Source organism: Dasypus novemcinctus, chromosome 3 (assembly GCF_030445035.2).
Source record: "Dasypus novemcinctus isolate mDasNov1 chromosome 3, mDasNov1.1.hap2, whole genome shotgun sequence".
Classification (NCBI taxonomy): domain Eukaryota; kingdom Metazoa; phylum Chordata; class Mammalia; order Cingulata; family Dasypodidae; genus Dasypus; species Dasypus novemcinctus.
The window spans coordinates 184,182,808-184,198,670 of record NC_080675.1 but is presented as its reverse complement, the minus strand read 5'-3'; the positions used below and the strand labels follow the sequence as shown (position 1 = coordinate 184,198,670).

Genomic DNA, 15,863 nt, shown 5'->3' with positions numbered 1-15,863 from the left:
GCCCCGCAGACGGCCCGGCTTCCCCCGCCCCGGCGCCCCGCAGACGGCCCGGCTTCCCCCGCCCCGGCGCCCCGCAGACGGCCCGGCTTCCCCCGCCCCGGCGCCCCCGGCACCCACTTGGAGTTGCTGTCGAGGTCCTGGGAGACGTCGTCCGCCAGCTCGCTCTCGGACGACTCGTGGGCCAGGGCGCGGTAGAGCCTGCAGGCGGCCAGCGCCTCGGCCAGGCGGCCCTCGCCGCGCCGCCACACGAAGGCCGCCATGGCCTGGCGCCGCAGCAGCACGGCCCACAGCAGCAGCTCGTGGAACGGCTGCGGGAAGCGGCTGGCGGCCGGGTCCTCGGCGTCCGGCGCCGCCTCCCGGCGCTGCTGCGGCTTCTTCCCCTTGGCCGGGGGCTCCTCATCCTGGGGGCGGGGGGCAGTTTTCAGGGTTTGCCGTCCACGCGCCAGCGGGAAGCCGGGCCGCGGGGCTGCCTCAGGGCGCTCAGGGCCCGCGCGAACAGCCACCGCGTTACTACCGTAAATAAATAGGCCTCGAAACCCAAGGAAGGGGAAGAGGGCACTCCCGTCGGGATAACGTACACCCCTGGGCCCACCGTTTTCCTCAGAAGCGTTATCTGAGGAGACGCCGGGAAAACAAGCAAACAGCAACCACGAACAAAGCAACAAGCAAACACAAAGAGCCCCGCGGGAGGCGGGGTCGGGCGTGTTTTCCCGGGAAGCCCCCACGCAGCAAAAGAGCATTTCCAGACCAGCCGAGCCGCAGGCCGATGAGGAAAAACACGAAGGGTGGCGCGGAAGTCCCTGCTGCTGTTTCAAGAACGCAAACACTCCACTTTGACCGAGCCCTGTTCTTTCGTTCGGGCGGCACGCGGGGAAGACACACACGTCCCTTTCCCTAAAGGGATTCCGAGGGGCGGTCCTGAAGACGGGGCGGGGTCCCAGAGAGGACGCTGCGGGGCTGGGAGGTGTGGGGGTGCACCTGCGGCGCCGCCTGCGCACCCGGGCCCGGAAGGTGCCTCAGTGAATAACGGCAACGGGCGTTCCCGTCAGTTATCCGCCATTTCACAACACCTGAGCGTTGGTACGCCCTTTCGTTCCCCTGAGGAGCGCGCTGTGGCGCCAACTGTCCCCGGGCACCAGCAGGCGTGGGTGGCACTGGGCGGAGCTGCTGCTCCATTTCCTGCCACGCATTGTTCACCTACTCTTTATATCATAATGTTGTTATAGTATTTTAACTGAGCATGTTCTATGTTGCCTCGCATTTAAATGATTTTTTTTTGTTCTAATTTTCTGGGCGTATATGGTTTTGTCACAGTAAAACTACAATGGGTCAGTGATTTGGGGGAAGGTTGGTGTATATAGGTTAAAAATTGGCATTATAGAAATTTAAAAATAAAGGTAGCTTTATTTTCAGAAATATATAATAAAATCAACTAATGGCTTAAGAAGTCCTGTAAAACAGAAGTTTTAAGCTTACCTTTCAATAATACATAAGACTGAAATTGTAATTGTATGCAAATTCTCTTAAAATAATTTTAAGTTTGCTAGAATGAGAACATAACAAAAGTGGTTAATTTCCCTAAATTCCAAGGGCTGCCGTAAATCAATAAGAAGAAAGAGAACAACCCACTAAAACCACAAAGGAAATGCACTGGAAGGATGGAGAGAAGTTGAGGCGCTTGCAATCACAGTAAAAGTCTCTAAACACACCTCACTTAGAAATGAACTAAAAACAAGGAGTAAATATAGAAGCAAATTGAATAGCACAGTTAAGTGTGATCTGAGAGAGGAAAGGAATTCTTTCCAACAAACAGGAAATACACCTTTGTTTCAAACATATGCTCATCGTTAACAAAGATCAAGCTCAATTCCTTTGAGATTTCCTGTCTCAACAAATTCCAAAGAGCAGAAAGCATACAGTCTACCTTCCTGGAATAAAATTAGAAATTAATGCCAACAGGATAACTGCAACAACAAAACTGTACCTGGAAAATGTTAAATATACTTCTAAATAACTTTGGAGTAAAGAGATTACAAAATATTCCGAAATTAATGTCAATGAGGGTTCTACTTACCCAAAATAATGCTCAGAGAAAGATGTGTATCTTTAAAGCATTTGTTGGAGTACAGAGATTGAAAATGAATGAACGTCACTCTTAAGTTGGGCCAGTAAACAAAGTACAGTTAGAAACTATATGGAAGTAATGAGTAAAAATAAAAGCAGACAATAAAATAGACAACAAAAAAGCGAGTTGCTTGATACAGCAAACCTGCTAATAAAATATGTAGGCAAGTATGGGTAAGGAAAAAAGAGATGACATACATTTTAAAAATTGGAACAAGAAATGGGACACAACTGTAGATACTGAGAAGGAAAAATTAGAATGCGTTGTAAAAGTTTATAGCAATGAACTTGAAAGTTTAGATGAAACTAATTATTTTCTAGGATAGTTATAAACTACCTAAGTTGGTTCTAGGAAATAGAAAGCCTGAATGGTTTTTATTTATAAAAGTTATTACAAAGGTAGTCAAAGATACACCCCATAAAAAATTATGGGAATGGGACCAGATTTATTTTGGAAAGTTCTAACAAACTCTCCCAAAACAGATCAATCCCACAGACACAAAGTTTTGAGAGAATAGGAGATCACGGAAAACTCTAAACAAAATCCAACAATGAGCAGTAGTGTTAAAAGGTAGTCTTAACTGCAAACACAGAATTAATAAAATCTTCTACACAAATATACGAAGTTGGGTGCTGTGTAGCTCATTCATTCGAGAAGAATCTTTACAAGAGTCAGTCTCAATATTTGGTGTTAAGGTATTTATTTAAATAATTTTATGACTAGTGTTTTGATATTTTAATATATGTCTGTACCTTTCCTGTTCAGGTTATTTTTGGGTACTTTTGTCTTGTTGTGAAAGAACCTCAGTTGATTTTCCTGGGATTTCTAGATACACAATAATATTTTTAGTAGCTAATCATCTTCTGTACCTTGTAGGTATTCTTTCTTTAGCATTTACTTTCTCATGGGTTAGGTTAATGTGGATTTGGTGACACCAGTGACAATGAGCATCCTTGTTTTGCTCTTGATTTTAACAGAAACAGTCCCAGGACCCTGCTGCTCAGTAAATATTTTCTCTTCCTAGAAGATATATGTGTATTTTAATCTTATCAAGGAAGGATTTTAATTTCACCATTCTCTTTCTAGTAAAGTTACTTTTTTAAAAAGTTGAGGAACACATTTTACATTTTTTTCCACTTGCCTCTCAGCCTCTAATTAAAAATCATACTTTTTTCCTTTTTTGATTTACAGATGTGATGCAACATATTATAGGCTTACTAATATTAAACTATATTTTCATTCCTGGAAGACTTTAATTACTTGTTTAGGACTTAGTGAAATCATTCTATTGCATTTCTTTCTTATTATTTATAATTTGTGCATATAGAAGAGGCATTCTCTAGTTTTTTGCTTAATCTTTGGAAATCATGCTTTTGCTAACTCTATGGAATGAATTGGGTAGCTTTTAATGCCACCTCCTGTTTTCCATGTATATGGCCCTTTTAGATAATTTGGTTAAATCATCTAAGTAAATTTTGGTGAGCAGTATAGTGAGTGGGTTTATTCATGGAAGACGAACTATGCAATTTTATGTTAAACAAATACAAAACTAAGAGGACCACATGTATTTGACCAAGAAAACATAGAAGCATGAAAACAAATCCTACTTACTTCCATTCCCAGAAGCTTAAGAGCTTTCGGCTGCATAATGAAGAAGAGGAAAAAATCAATTTACTCAGATAACCAAGGCTAGTCGAGTGACTAGACAGCTAATGCTAGTTGCAGGGCATTAGTAGTAGTAAAGTTAATAGTAGACATAATAGGTTAAAAAGCACTTTCTGTCATGAAAATGTCACCGTTCAAGGAAGGGAAACACTTTACTCTTGGCAACTCTGCTTCTGTTGGCAGCACACATTGAGGCCTTGTGTGAGACACACACACAAGGCCCCTGTTAGGTAGTAAAACCGGAGAAGTGGTGCACTAGAAATCCAGACACAGGGCTACGGGGTGGGGGGCGTTCAAGAAAGACCTGCTTTAGAGCGGGGCTGGCCATAGAGGGCACAGTGGGGGAAGAAGCGGCAGGCGGGCGCGCAGCAGGTTGGGGGTCTGGGGTGCTAATGCCAGGCTCTTTAGGCAGTGGGAGCCTGGGTCCTGGGCTCTGGAGGGCGGTGAGAGCCGCAGTGGTGGCACGGGTAGGGGCACAGGCGCTGCAGGGGCGCGCCCGCGGAAGGCCTCCGTGGACAGGAAAGGAGGGCGGGTGCCCTGGTGGGCCGCGCTGGCCGAGGACCCCGGAGCGCACGGAGGAGGAAGGGCAGGTGCGCTGGGGTGGGGTAAAGAGTGCCGTTATTGGAAAGGACAGCAGGAACCGAATGCGCTTCCGTGCTTGCAGGAGCCATAGAACACTCCACGATGACTTAGCTCTACCCTCTTTGGTCCAAACAGGTTGTTGTAAAGGGTCCGAAAGCTCTTCCGGGTGTAGTTGCAGCGGTAAGCTCCGCCCATGAGGTACTCGAGCACCAGGCCTACGTCTATGAGGCTGATGTGGTAGTCGGGCGGAAGGTTCCCCTGTAAGCAGAGAATGCTGGTCTCAGGTGCAAGAACCCAGCAGCTGCAGCGCATCAGTGAGAACACATCAGCAAGAATGCATCAGCTGGAATGTGTCATGAGAACACATTAGCAAGAATGCATCAGTGAGAATGCATCAGTGAAGACGCATCAGTAGGATCGCATCAGCAGGAACACAGCAGCAAGAACGCATCAGTGAGAATGCTTCAGCAGGAAGGCATCAACTAGAATGCATCAGTGAAAACGCATCAGCGAGAATGCATCAGTGAGAATACATCAGCAAGAACACGTCAGTGAGAATGCATCAGTAGGAACGCATCAGCTAGAATGCATCAGCAGGAATGCATCATGAGAACAGATCAGCAAGAATGCATCAGTGAGAACGCATCAGCAATAATGCATCAGCAGGAAGGCATCATCAGGAAGACATCGACTAAAATGCATCAGCGAAAACATATCAGCGAGAATGCATTAGTGAGAACACATCAGCAGGAATGCACCAGCAGGGACGCATCAGCAATAACGCATCAGCAATAATGCATCAGCAGGAAGGCATCAGTGGGGCACATCAGCAGGAAGGCATGGGCAATGTGGAATCCTTGCGCCTCAGGCAGAGCGGCCACTCCCGGCTCTGCCTTGGGAGTTGATGGACCTGACCAAGGATTATAGGTGTTGCCTGCACATACGGTGGAGGGACGATGGAGTGCGCCCCTGCTGCAGAAAACAGACTGTGTGTTTCCAGCGAGCCCGAGTAAGAAACCTGAGTGGCTGTGGTGTAGATGACTGGGTGCTCGTGGGCCCAGGCCGGCTCAGTGAGCACGTGTCAGCCTCAAGAAAACGCTGCTGTGCTTGGCGTCAGGGGGCAGGGGAGTGGCCCAGGCCCCGGGAGGGAGGTACTGGTGGGAGGAAGGGCGGCGCCTGCCTGTGGACAGCTCGGGGTGCACCCACCCCCAGGTTTTCAGAAGAACACAAGCCCACCAGCTGGTGGGCATGACTGGGTGTCGTGAGGGGCAGAGCCCTGCCTAGCGCTGAGAGGAAGCCGGGCGTGGGAGGAGGGCCGAGAGGAGCTCCTGGGCTCCCGGGGGCTCCGTGGCCGCCTCACCCAGGGCCAGGGCTGCGGCTGCTCGTCAGGCTTTGGCTCTGGGCCGTCCAGTGCTTGTGGGTCTCCTCTGGTGGAACGATGGGCTGCTGGTGCATGCTCCGCACGCCCTCCCTTTCCCACAGCAGTTCCCGGCCTTTGCCCAGCTGACGTGTGTGTCGCCCCTGTCTGGTCCCTGAGTCTTTTGGGGGTTCTGTATGCAAAGATCAGGGGAGCAGCAGGGCTGTCAAGGTGCTCGCTCTTAGGGGAAGGGGACAAGCCCCCGATGTCACTGTTAGGGACCGACTCACGCCCCCTGGGGACACGCTCAGGCCTGGCCCCTGGTCCAGGGCATGTGCCCCCGTTTGGAGCTTTGGAGAGGTCCCTCGTTAAGGCGGGCCACACTGCAGCGGGTGGTCTTAATCAAAATGCCCAGAGTCCTCAGGAGCAGAGGAAACATGGGTGCAGAGCCGGGGGGTTGGACGGGAGAGGGACGGCCAGGTGACAGAGGCACACGTGAGCTGCGCATGGCCGCAGCCACCGGCAGAGCGCTTCCGGGGAAGCTCCAAATCAGTGAGAAAAATCCCCATTCTTCAGCCAAGTCTGAGGCACTTTGTTATAGCAGCCCAGGCAAACTAAGACTGCCCATGGCACGGCAGAGGGGAGACATACGGGCAGAGGCCCTGCTGGGGGGGGGGTGTGGGGGTGGGATGGGGATGGGGGAGGCTGTCGGGGAGGGGGTAGGTCGGCGGGGAGGGGGAGAGGCCGGCGGGGAGGGGAGAGGCCGGTGGGGAGAGGGGAGGCCTGTGGGAGGCACATCTGCTCTGCTGGGAGGAAGTAGGACTGCGGTGGTGAGGACCGGGACGGGCTGCAGGGAGCAGGCTGGTGTCCCAGGGGCGGAAGTCCGGCAGGGTGGGCTGTGGAGGGTGGGGGCTGCAGAGGCAGAGGACAGGGTCAGACTTGGGGGCGGAGGTGCCTCGAGTGAGCGCAGACTTCCTGTGGCCGCCTATGGGGCGACCTGGGAGACTGTTGAGCAGGAGGCCTGACTGGGGGCAGGGAGAGGGGGTGGGGGGACTGGTGACGCCGCGCAGGGGGACTGGTGACTCCGCGCAGGGGGACTGGTGACATCGCGCAGGGGGACTGGTGACATCGCGCAGGGGGACTGGTGACATCGCGCAGGGGAGCTGGTGACATCATGCAGGGGGACTGGTGACGCCGCGCAGGGGGACTGGTGACATCACGCAGGGGGAGTGGTGACGCCGCGCAGGGGGACTGGTGACGCCGCGCAGGGGGACTGGTGATGCCGCACAGGGGGACTGGTGACATCGCGCAGGGGGACTGGTGACGCCGCGCAGGGGGACTGGTGACATCACGCAGGGGGAGTGGTGACATCGTGCAGGGGGCTGGTGACACAGCGCGGGGGAACTGGCCGGGCCTCAAGGAGGGGGCTGCGGGCCTGAGTGTGCATGGCTCTCAGTCGAGCTCCCCACAGGGTCTTCTGGGGAAATGGACGCCTCACAGTGGGACACAAGGCTGGAGTCCCTGAGGTCTCCCTCAGTTCCCAAATCTGTGGATTCCGTTCTGACGCAATGAGCGTCTGCAGAACCAAATCTTTCCATGACTGGGTCTCTGTATGAAAGACGACCAGACGGAGCAGGACTTGGACTGAAAACTCTCTTCTGTCCCCTGAGTTGTTTTCCTCTTGCTCAGCACATTAACATGCATTGCGCCCCTTGTACACCAGGAGTGCATTCTAGCAAAATGAATCACTTCTCACGTTAACCCAATAGAATCCTCTAACCTGTGCTACACACCCCAAGAAATCCCACACCGGAACAGAGAGCGAGTGAGACCCTACAAAAACAGGCTTTCAGAAATTCATAGCAAAGGGGAGTGGGAGAACACTGATCACGTAGTAAGGTAGGTCACAAAGGGCGACGTGCAACTGCTTTAGTCACCAGCACACAGAGCGCAAGGGGGCGCCTCCTGCTGGCATTCTGTAGAGAGGCACAGAGAATGGGGACTAACAGATTTTAAGGGAAATGATATACCCCCAGGCTGAGTTGATGGATGGCGGTGCTTCAGGCCATTGGTAACCTGGGAACCTCACCTGGCCGTCACACCTGGTGTTGATGATGGTGTGGACGCCAGTGTGATCAAGCAGTCGTTCAACACCTACTTACCATGTTTGGTGGTGAACATTGAACTTTGAAAAGATTATCGTGTTCTCTTTTAGTTTTAGGTCAACACTTTCTATGGGAGAAGGGAATTCATTCTCCTAAGCCTCAAATAATGGGAAGTCAGTGTATTTTGAAAAGTAAAAATTGCTTTTTAAAACTATTAGCAGGGAAGAAGATTTGGCTCAACTGATAGAGCATCCACCTACCACACGGGAGGTCCAGGGTTCAAACCCAGGGCCTCCTGACCTGTGTGGAGCTGGCCCATACGCAGTGCTGATGCGCACAAGGAGTGCCGTGCCATGCAGGGGTGTCCCCTGCGTAGGGAAGCCCCACGTGCAAGGAATGTGCCCCGTAAGGAGAGCTGCTCCATGCGAAAAAAGCTCAGCCTGCTGAGGAGTGATGCCACACACATGGAGAGCTGACGCAGCAAGATGACGCAACAAAGAGACACAGATTCCTGGGGCCACTGAGAATGCAAGTGGACACAGAAGAACACAGCGAATGGCCACAGAGAGCAGACAGTGGGGGGAGGGGAAGGGGAGAGAAAAAGAAAAAGCTATTAGCAGGTGCAGCCGGGGAAGGGTTATAGAACAGTAGACTGACCTTTTTCACATCCCTCACCAGCAAATGAAGTGTGTTTGGTGGGCCCAGTCTCTGAAAGAGAAGCATCCAGCTGTATTAAGTACGTTTTTCTCCTCAACACCTGGAAGACAAGCCTACCCTCTTGCATAGAATTAATGAGCCCTCCTAGCTGGAATGTAAACTACTCTGCGCTGGGTTCTGTTCAGCCACAGAATTGGTTTTGGTTAAGACGAATCCAACACATTGCAATAACGCTAAACACTTTCTATTGCGTTATTTTAAGGAGAATCTCATGATGTACAATATTGTGTTGAAAGTTTACAAGCTAGTGTTTCCTCTCTGTGAAAACTTGGTTCTCCATTTTTCATAGAAGCCTCATAAGAAAGTGGGCCAAGAGACACATGACGGCTCAGCCCTGGTACCTTCTCCTCTCTAATGACTTAGGAAGCTGGCTTCCCTCTCTGTACAAGGCGGTACTCAGGCGCCTGAGCCTCGGCTCGGCCTCCAGGCTGCGAATGGCTGGTGGTGGCATTCGCTGAGGAGCGGGTGAGCGAGCATCCCCGGGGGCCAGCAAGCAGTGACCCTCCCCGCCAACACCGGCCGCGCTCTCCGCTGGCGTGAGCACATGCTTATTCCTAACGTACAAGTGATAAGCAGGTGGCCGGCTCCCCCGCCTGCCGCGGGCGAGAACACTCACGGTGTTGTAAAGCTCTTCCAGCCTGGGGATGGTGAGAAAGTGCTGCATGTCCACCCCGTTCTCCAGCAGGAGCTTCACGAAGTCCACGCGGTCTAAGACCAGGGCGTCCAGCATGGCTTGCTCCAGCGCGTTCACCTGCGTCAGCCAGGGAAAGAGGGGCCAGGAGGGGCTTCTCAGAGACACCCCGGGCAGGGGGAGCTTGGAGATGTCACAGCAAGAGCTTTCCGTGTCCCTGCAGTCCAGTGCCTTCTGAACGTGGCCCTCTGTACTGTTTCCATCTCCCCTCCCCTTTCCCTCTCCAACTGTTCTACCGAGGTTTGTAAACGACTTTTGCTTTGTAAAATAAATGGAGGAAGGTTCGCGTTCATGGCGTAGTAGTGTTGCTCTCTCCACTCTCCAGGGTCTCCTTCCTTGACAAGGAGCAGCCCGTGGGGCGGCCTGGCCAGCTGGTGGGCACACGTGGACCTGTGAGTGGGTGACCGGCTGCTCACAGATCCCTGCGGGGGCTGGCGCCCTGCCTGCCTTGTGCCCTGGTGGCAGCGAGGCCGAGATGTGCCCCACAATGCACGGTCCACCCTCCCGGCCCAGACGAAGGCTATTGTCTCTGCACCTCCAGTCAAGCTCCATCTTTCAAAACGGTTTTGTGCACCAAATTTCAACTCTTAGGTAATACTGTTTGTTCTCTCCCCCCCTCCTGTCATCTCTATGTCTGCCAGTCGACCAAGATGACCAGGATCTAAACATCAGAACTAAAACTATAAAACTCGTGGAAGAGGATATAGGAAACCATCTGCAGGACCCTGTATTAGACAATGGGTCATGAGACTTTACACTGAAAGTGTGCGCAGTGAGAGAAAAAACAAATAAATTGGACTTCTTCAAAAGTAAAAACTTCTGTTCATTGAAGAACATTATCGAAAAAGCGAAAGACAACTGACAGAAAGAGAAAATATTTGGAAATCATATACCTGATAAGGGTTTAGTATTCCCAATATATAAAGAACTCCTACAACTCAACAACAAAAAGACAAATAACCCAACTAAAAGATGGGCAAAAGATTTGAACAGACATTTCTCCAAAAAAGATATACAAATGGCCAATAAACACAGGAAAAGATGCTCACATCATTAGCCGTTAGAGAAATGCAAATCAAAACCTTGGGTAGATACCACTTCACCTCCACGAGGATGGCTTAAAAATAAATGAAAGGAAAATAACAAGGGCTGACAAGGACACAGGGAAATTGGAACCCTCACACACCATTAGTGGGAATGTAAAATGTTGCAGCCAGCGTGGAAAACGGCTGGTGGTTCCTCAGAAAGTTAAATATAGAATTACCCTATCAGGTGGCAGCCCAGTTCTAGGTAAAAATCCCGAAGAACTGGAAACAGGGACTCAAACAGACACCAGTGTTCACAGCAGCATTGTGCACAGTGGCCCAAGTGGAAGCCACCCAAGTGACCAACAGATGAATGGACACACAAAATGGGATGCATGTGTACGTACATGCACACATCTATACATACATACATGCATACATCTATACATACGTACATGCATACATCTATACATACATACACACATGCATACATCTATACATACATACATGCATACATCTATACATACATACACACATCTATACATACATACATACATACACACATCTATACATACATACATGCATACATCTATACATACATGCACACATCTATGCATACATACATGCACACATCTATACATACATACATCTATACATACATACACACATCTATACATACATACATACATCTATACATACATACATACATCTATACATACATACATCTATACATACATACACACATCTATACATACATACATCTATACATACATACATACATACATACATCTATACATACATACATACATACATACATCTATACATACATACATACACACATCTATACATACATACATCTATACATACATACATACATACATCTATACATACATACGTCTATACATACATACATACATGCATACATCTATACATACATACATGCATACATCTATACATACATACACACATCTATACATGCATACATACATCTATACATACATACATCTATACATACATACATCTATACATACATACATACATACACCTATACACATACATACATACATCTATACATGCATACATACATACATACACCTATACATACATACATACATACATCTATACATACATACATACATCTATACATACATACATGCATACATCTATACATACATACATGCATACATCTATACATACACACATACATCTATACATACATACATGCATAATGGGGTAGTATTCAGTTGTAAACAGTAGTGAACTTCTGATACAAGCTACAAAATGGATGAAACTTGAAGACATGTTGAGTGAATTAAGCCAGACACAAAGGACAAATATTGTAAAATCACACTTAGATGAAACATCTAGAATACGAAAATTCATGGAGACAGAAAGTAGATTTCAGGTTACCAGGGCAAGGGATAGCAGCAGTCCATTGTGGATTTAATTAATATCACTAAATTGTACGTGTGAAAGTGGCCAAAATAGAAAATATTGAGTTGTGTATGTATGATAATTTTTTTACAAAGAGCACTTCCCCTTGTGCTGGGGAAAGGGGGTGTGCCCACTCGGGGTGCCTACGGTTCCGAGGAGCGGGGACGAGACCTGCCGCGCACCCAGTTGAGGAGCTCGATCTTGCGGGGGTCCGTCTCCTCCGGCGCCTCCTCCTTTGCTTTCCCTTTCTTTCTGCCTTTCCCTCTGCCCGCTCTGGGGGTGGCCGCCGTGGGGGGCTTCTTCTCCTTCTCCATGACCTTGTTCGTCGGGGGCGCCAGGCTTCCCAGGGGCTGCAGTCCACAGCAAACAAAATTTGGGAAAAGCATTAACGCGGTCCCTCACCCGAGGACAGGCATATAGGTGGCCATCCCTCACCTCTGTGCACACACACACCTGCACACACTCAGCGCATTTGTGGAAATGCTGAAGGGAGCAGGTGCTGAAAGCATGGAGGAGCCGACGCCCAGGAGATGTAGTGCAGAGGCTACCGTGGGGGCAAAGACTGGGAGGAGGTGGGGGCGGTCTGCAGTGCAGTAGACCACCCCTCCTTCTCCCTCTGTGCCAGCGCCCCGCAGGGGGGGGGTGGTAAGGCTGTACCCCTGGGCTTCACCCCCGGGCAGACCAGAAGACGGTCTGCTCTACAACTGGAGGTGCCTGCCCGGGGAGGCCCAGAGCCGCCCCATTTACTTCTGCCCGCGAGTGGCCAGGGGAAGCTGTTCAGCCAAGACGCCCCGCTCCTACGTGCGGAATTCCTGCTGCTCCTCCCAGGGGGGAGAAATACTTGTTGGCAAAATAAGCCTTTAAGCTCAATAAGTGGTCCCATCACTCATTCGTTTTTTGTTTTAAAAGATTTATTTTTCATTTCTTTCCCCTTCCCCCCCCCCCCCAGTGGTCTGCTCTCTGTGTCCATTCACTCTGTGTTCTTCTGTGACCGCTTCTAGCCTTATCAGTGGCACCCGGAATCTGTGTTTCTTTTTGTTGCGCCATCTTGCTGTGTCAGCTCTCCGTGTATGCGGCACCATTCCTGGGCAGGCTGCACTTTCTTTCGTGCTGGGCGGCTCTCCTTACGGGACACACTCTTTGCGCATGGGGCTCCCCTATGTGGGGGACACCCCTGCGTGGCACGGCACTCCTTGCGTGCATCAGCACTGCACATGGGCCAGCTCCACACGGGTCAAGGAGGCCTGGGGTTTGAACCGCGGACCTCCCATGTGGTAGACGGACGCCCTAACCGCTGAGCCAAGTCCGCTTCCCCCATCACTCATTCTTAAACATGCACAGACAACCAAGGATCTGCAGCATTTGATGAACATCAGTAGCACAATATAAAAGGGAAGAATGAACAATGGGCTCAGCTAACCAGGAAGGAAATAGAGATAACTCAGGGACCGGAAGAGAACTTAAAAAATTCAGTGAGTCTCCTCTTTTACTGCATGTATGAGGTAAAGACAGGTTGATATGAAAATGGAACAACCAGGAAACAAGAAAACTCTCAAGATATTAAAATTATGACCAGTGAACACACAGAATGGTAATCTTCCCACACGCTTTTGTGAAATAATTACTGGAAGATACTCTCGAGCACAATGCAAAAGGAATCAGAGAGGGAGAAAGACAGAGAACGCTGGGTCAGCTCAGAGCGTGGTGAAGGGAGGTCCGAAGCAGACCGTGGCACAGCAGGCTTCTGGAGCATTCGGGGCAGATGGCAGCAGGAGATCACAGGGATTTAGAAGCTTCATCAAGAAAGAATAGGGGGAAGTGGACTTGGCCTAGTGGTTAGGGCATCCGTCTACCACATGGGAGGTCCACGGTTCAAACCCCGGGCCTCCTTGACCCGTGTGGAGCTGGCCCAAGCGCAGTGCTGATGCACGCAAGGAGTGCCGTGCCACGCAGGGGTGTCCCCACATAGGGGAGCCCCACATGCAAGGTGTGCATCCCGTAAGGAGAGCCTCCCAGCACGAAAGAAAGTGCAGCCTGCCCAGGAATGGTGCCGCACACACAGAGAGCTGACACAACAAGATGATGCAACAAAAAGAAACACAGATTCCCGTGCCGCTGACAACAACAGAAGCAGACAACGAACACACAAGTAGACACAGAGAATAGACAACTGGGGTGGGGGGGGGAGAAGGGAAGATAAATAAATAAATCTTTGGGGAAAAAAAGAATAGGATTCCATTCAATGGGACAGTAATGAAGAAATGAACAGATAACTTTGATGGCATGAAGTCTTGTGTGCAGAAGAACAAAGAAAACCAGCTGGAAAGGCAAAGAAAAGTGACTTCTTTTCAAAGAAGTCATGGCCCAAGTATGAAGGAAACTGATTAACTGTAAGAACGAGACTCCATCTCTCCCTGCTGCTTGCACGTGTCCCTCTTGGGAATCAGGTGGAGACCGGGCCTGCCTCTCCTTCTCTCTCAGTCCAGCCCTGCTCTTGGTTTAACAGTGAAGTCTTCACACAATCACGGCAGTGCAAAATCTGCTGGACTTTCCATTTTCAGGACCCACCCAGAGGTCAAGTATGGAATCGGAATGTTGGGGATTCCATCACAGCCCCCACAAAAGACACGCTCAAGGCTCTATCTGCACGCCCGTGGGTGGGTGCCCGTTTGTCAAGGGGCCTCTGAAATGTGATTGTTAGGGAAGATCAAAGATCCTTTGTGAACAGGATCTCTGAAGATCCTAGTTAGATGAGGCCAGATGGTCAGGGTGGGCCTTCCTCCAAATCGGCTGACGTCCTTGGAAGCAGAGGAAATTAGACACGGAAGCAGAAGCCAAAAGAGGCCAGAAGTCAGTGGTAATCAGAGGGGGAGAGGGTGCCATGCGACAGAGGAACACTGGAATGCCTCAGGCTCTGGGAGGAGGCGTGGCCCTGCAGTAACTTGATGTTGGACATCGAACCTCCAAAACCGTGAGACACCCTGCTGTGTGGTGTTTGTCCTGGCAGCCCTGGCAAACAGAGGCAGCGAATGATGATAAACAGCGAGGGGTATGCACCAACCATCCCGACCGCACAAAAGTGAAGGCGAGGCGGATGGAATTAGCAAGGCTGGAGGTGGGAGGGAAAGAAGGGACATGGAGAACAGCTGAGTTCCTCGTCCTACACGCTGGGCGCCTGAAGGTGATGATGCAAACAGTGTTCAGAACGTTCTTTGCACTTATAAAAGTAACCAATGAAAGAATCAAACATGTCGGCATTGGTATGGGAGGGGCAGCGGAGTGGGGCTGGTGCAAGGGGGCTATTTCCATCTATTTCCAAGCGGAGAACTGATGGCTCCGTCTATACATGACAGCGGCACAGTGATAATACGTGTTTTGTGAAGTTGTGGAGGCAACCGCCAGAAACCCCAAACCCGGGGACAGTAAGAGCCTCTGGGAGGGGGCAGGAGCCTGTGCTTTTCATTCTACACTCCGCTACACTTGATTTTTTTAAACCATGTTTATGTATTAACTAGATAGTAACAAGAAGATTGAGTGGATTAGAAAGGTGGTTGGAGACTCTTCAAGGCCAGCGTATTGAGTGGAAAAGCCAAATTATAAGCCACACAGCAGGACAGTTCACCTACGGCGGGGCACATGTGTGAGAGCCTCCTCCTTTTTGTTGTCTGTCATTTCCAAATTTTCTACCAATTACTTATTGCTTTTGTAACGAGAGAACGGGCTGTGGGCTGATGTGGCAGGTGCCGTGCAGGTGGCAGGCCGCCTCCCCCAGCTGAGCCTGGTCATCACCTTGCAGGTGGGATGCCTCAGAGGTGCATCCCGGCAAAGCCACCCTCCTGCGAAGAAGTGGGAAAACCAGGCCGAGAGCTGGGCTCAACCCTGGGATTGGACCTCAAGAGCCCATGACACGCAGTGCAGCAGTGGCTCTAAAATGTGCCCCTCAGGGAAGCGGGTGTGGCTCAAGGGACAGGGCGTCCGCCTACCACATGGGAGGTCCAGGGTTCAAGCCCAGGGCCTCCTCACCCGTGTGGAGCTGGCCCACGCGCAGGGTTGATGCGCAAGGAGTGCCATGCTACGCAGGGGTGCCCCCATGTAGGGGAGCCCCACATGCAAGGAGTGTACCCCGTAAGGAGAGCCACCCAGCATGAAAAAAGTGCAGCCT

General features: G+C 50.4%; 1 protein-coding gene across 1 annotated transcript in view; it reads right to left on the bottom strand.

Moving 5' to 3' along the window:
* Nucleotides 1-15,863, bottom strand: part of TRPM1 (transient receptor potential cation channel subfamily M member 1) — a 110,163-nt gene that overhangs the window by 59,983 nt on the left and 34,317 nt on the right. The window contains exons 11-16 of the mRNA XM_058290655.1: nt 11,884-12,051; nt 9,168-9,302; nt 8,492-8,542; nt 4,490-4,630; nt 3,737-3,766; nt 118-401 (exon numbers count right to left, since the gene is read on the bottom strand). Of these exons, the coding sequence (XP_058146638.1) occupies nt 118-401; nt 3,737-3,766; nt 4,490-4,630; nt 8,492-8,542; nt 9,168-9,302; nt 11,884-12,051 (809 nt within the window). The remainder of the gene's footprint in view (nt 1-117; nt 402-3,736; nt 3,767-4,489; nt 4,631-8,491; nt 8,543-9,167; nt 9,303-11,883; nt 12,052-15,863) is intronic.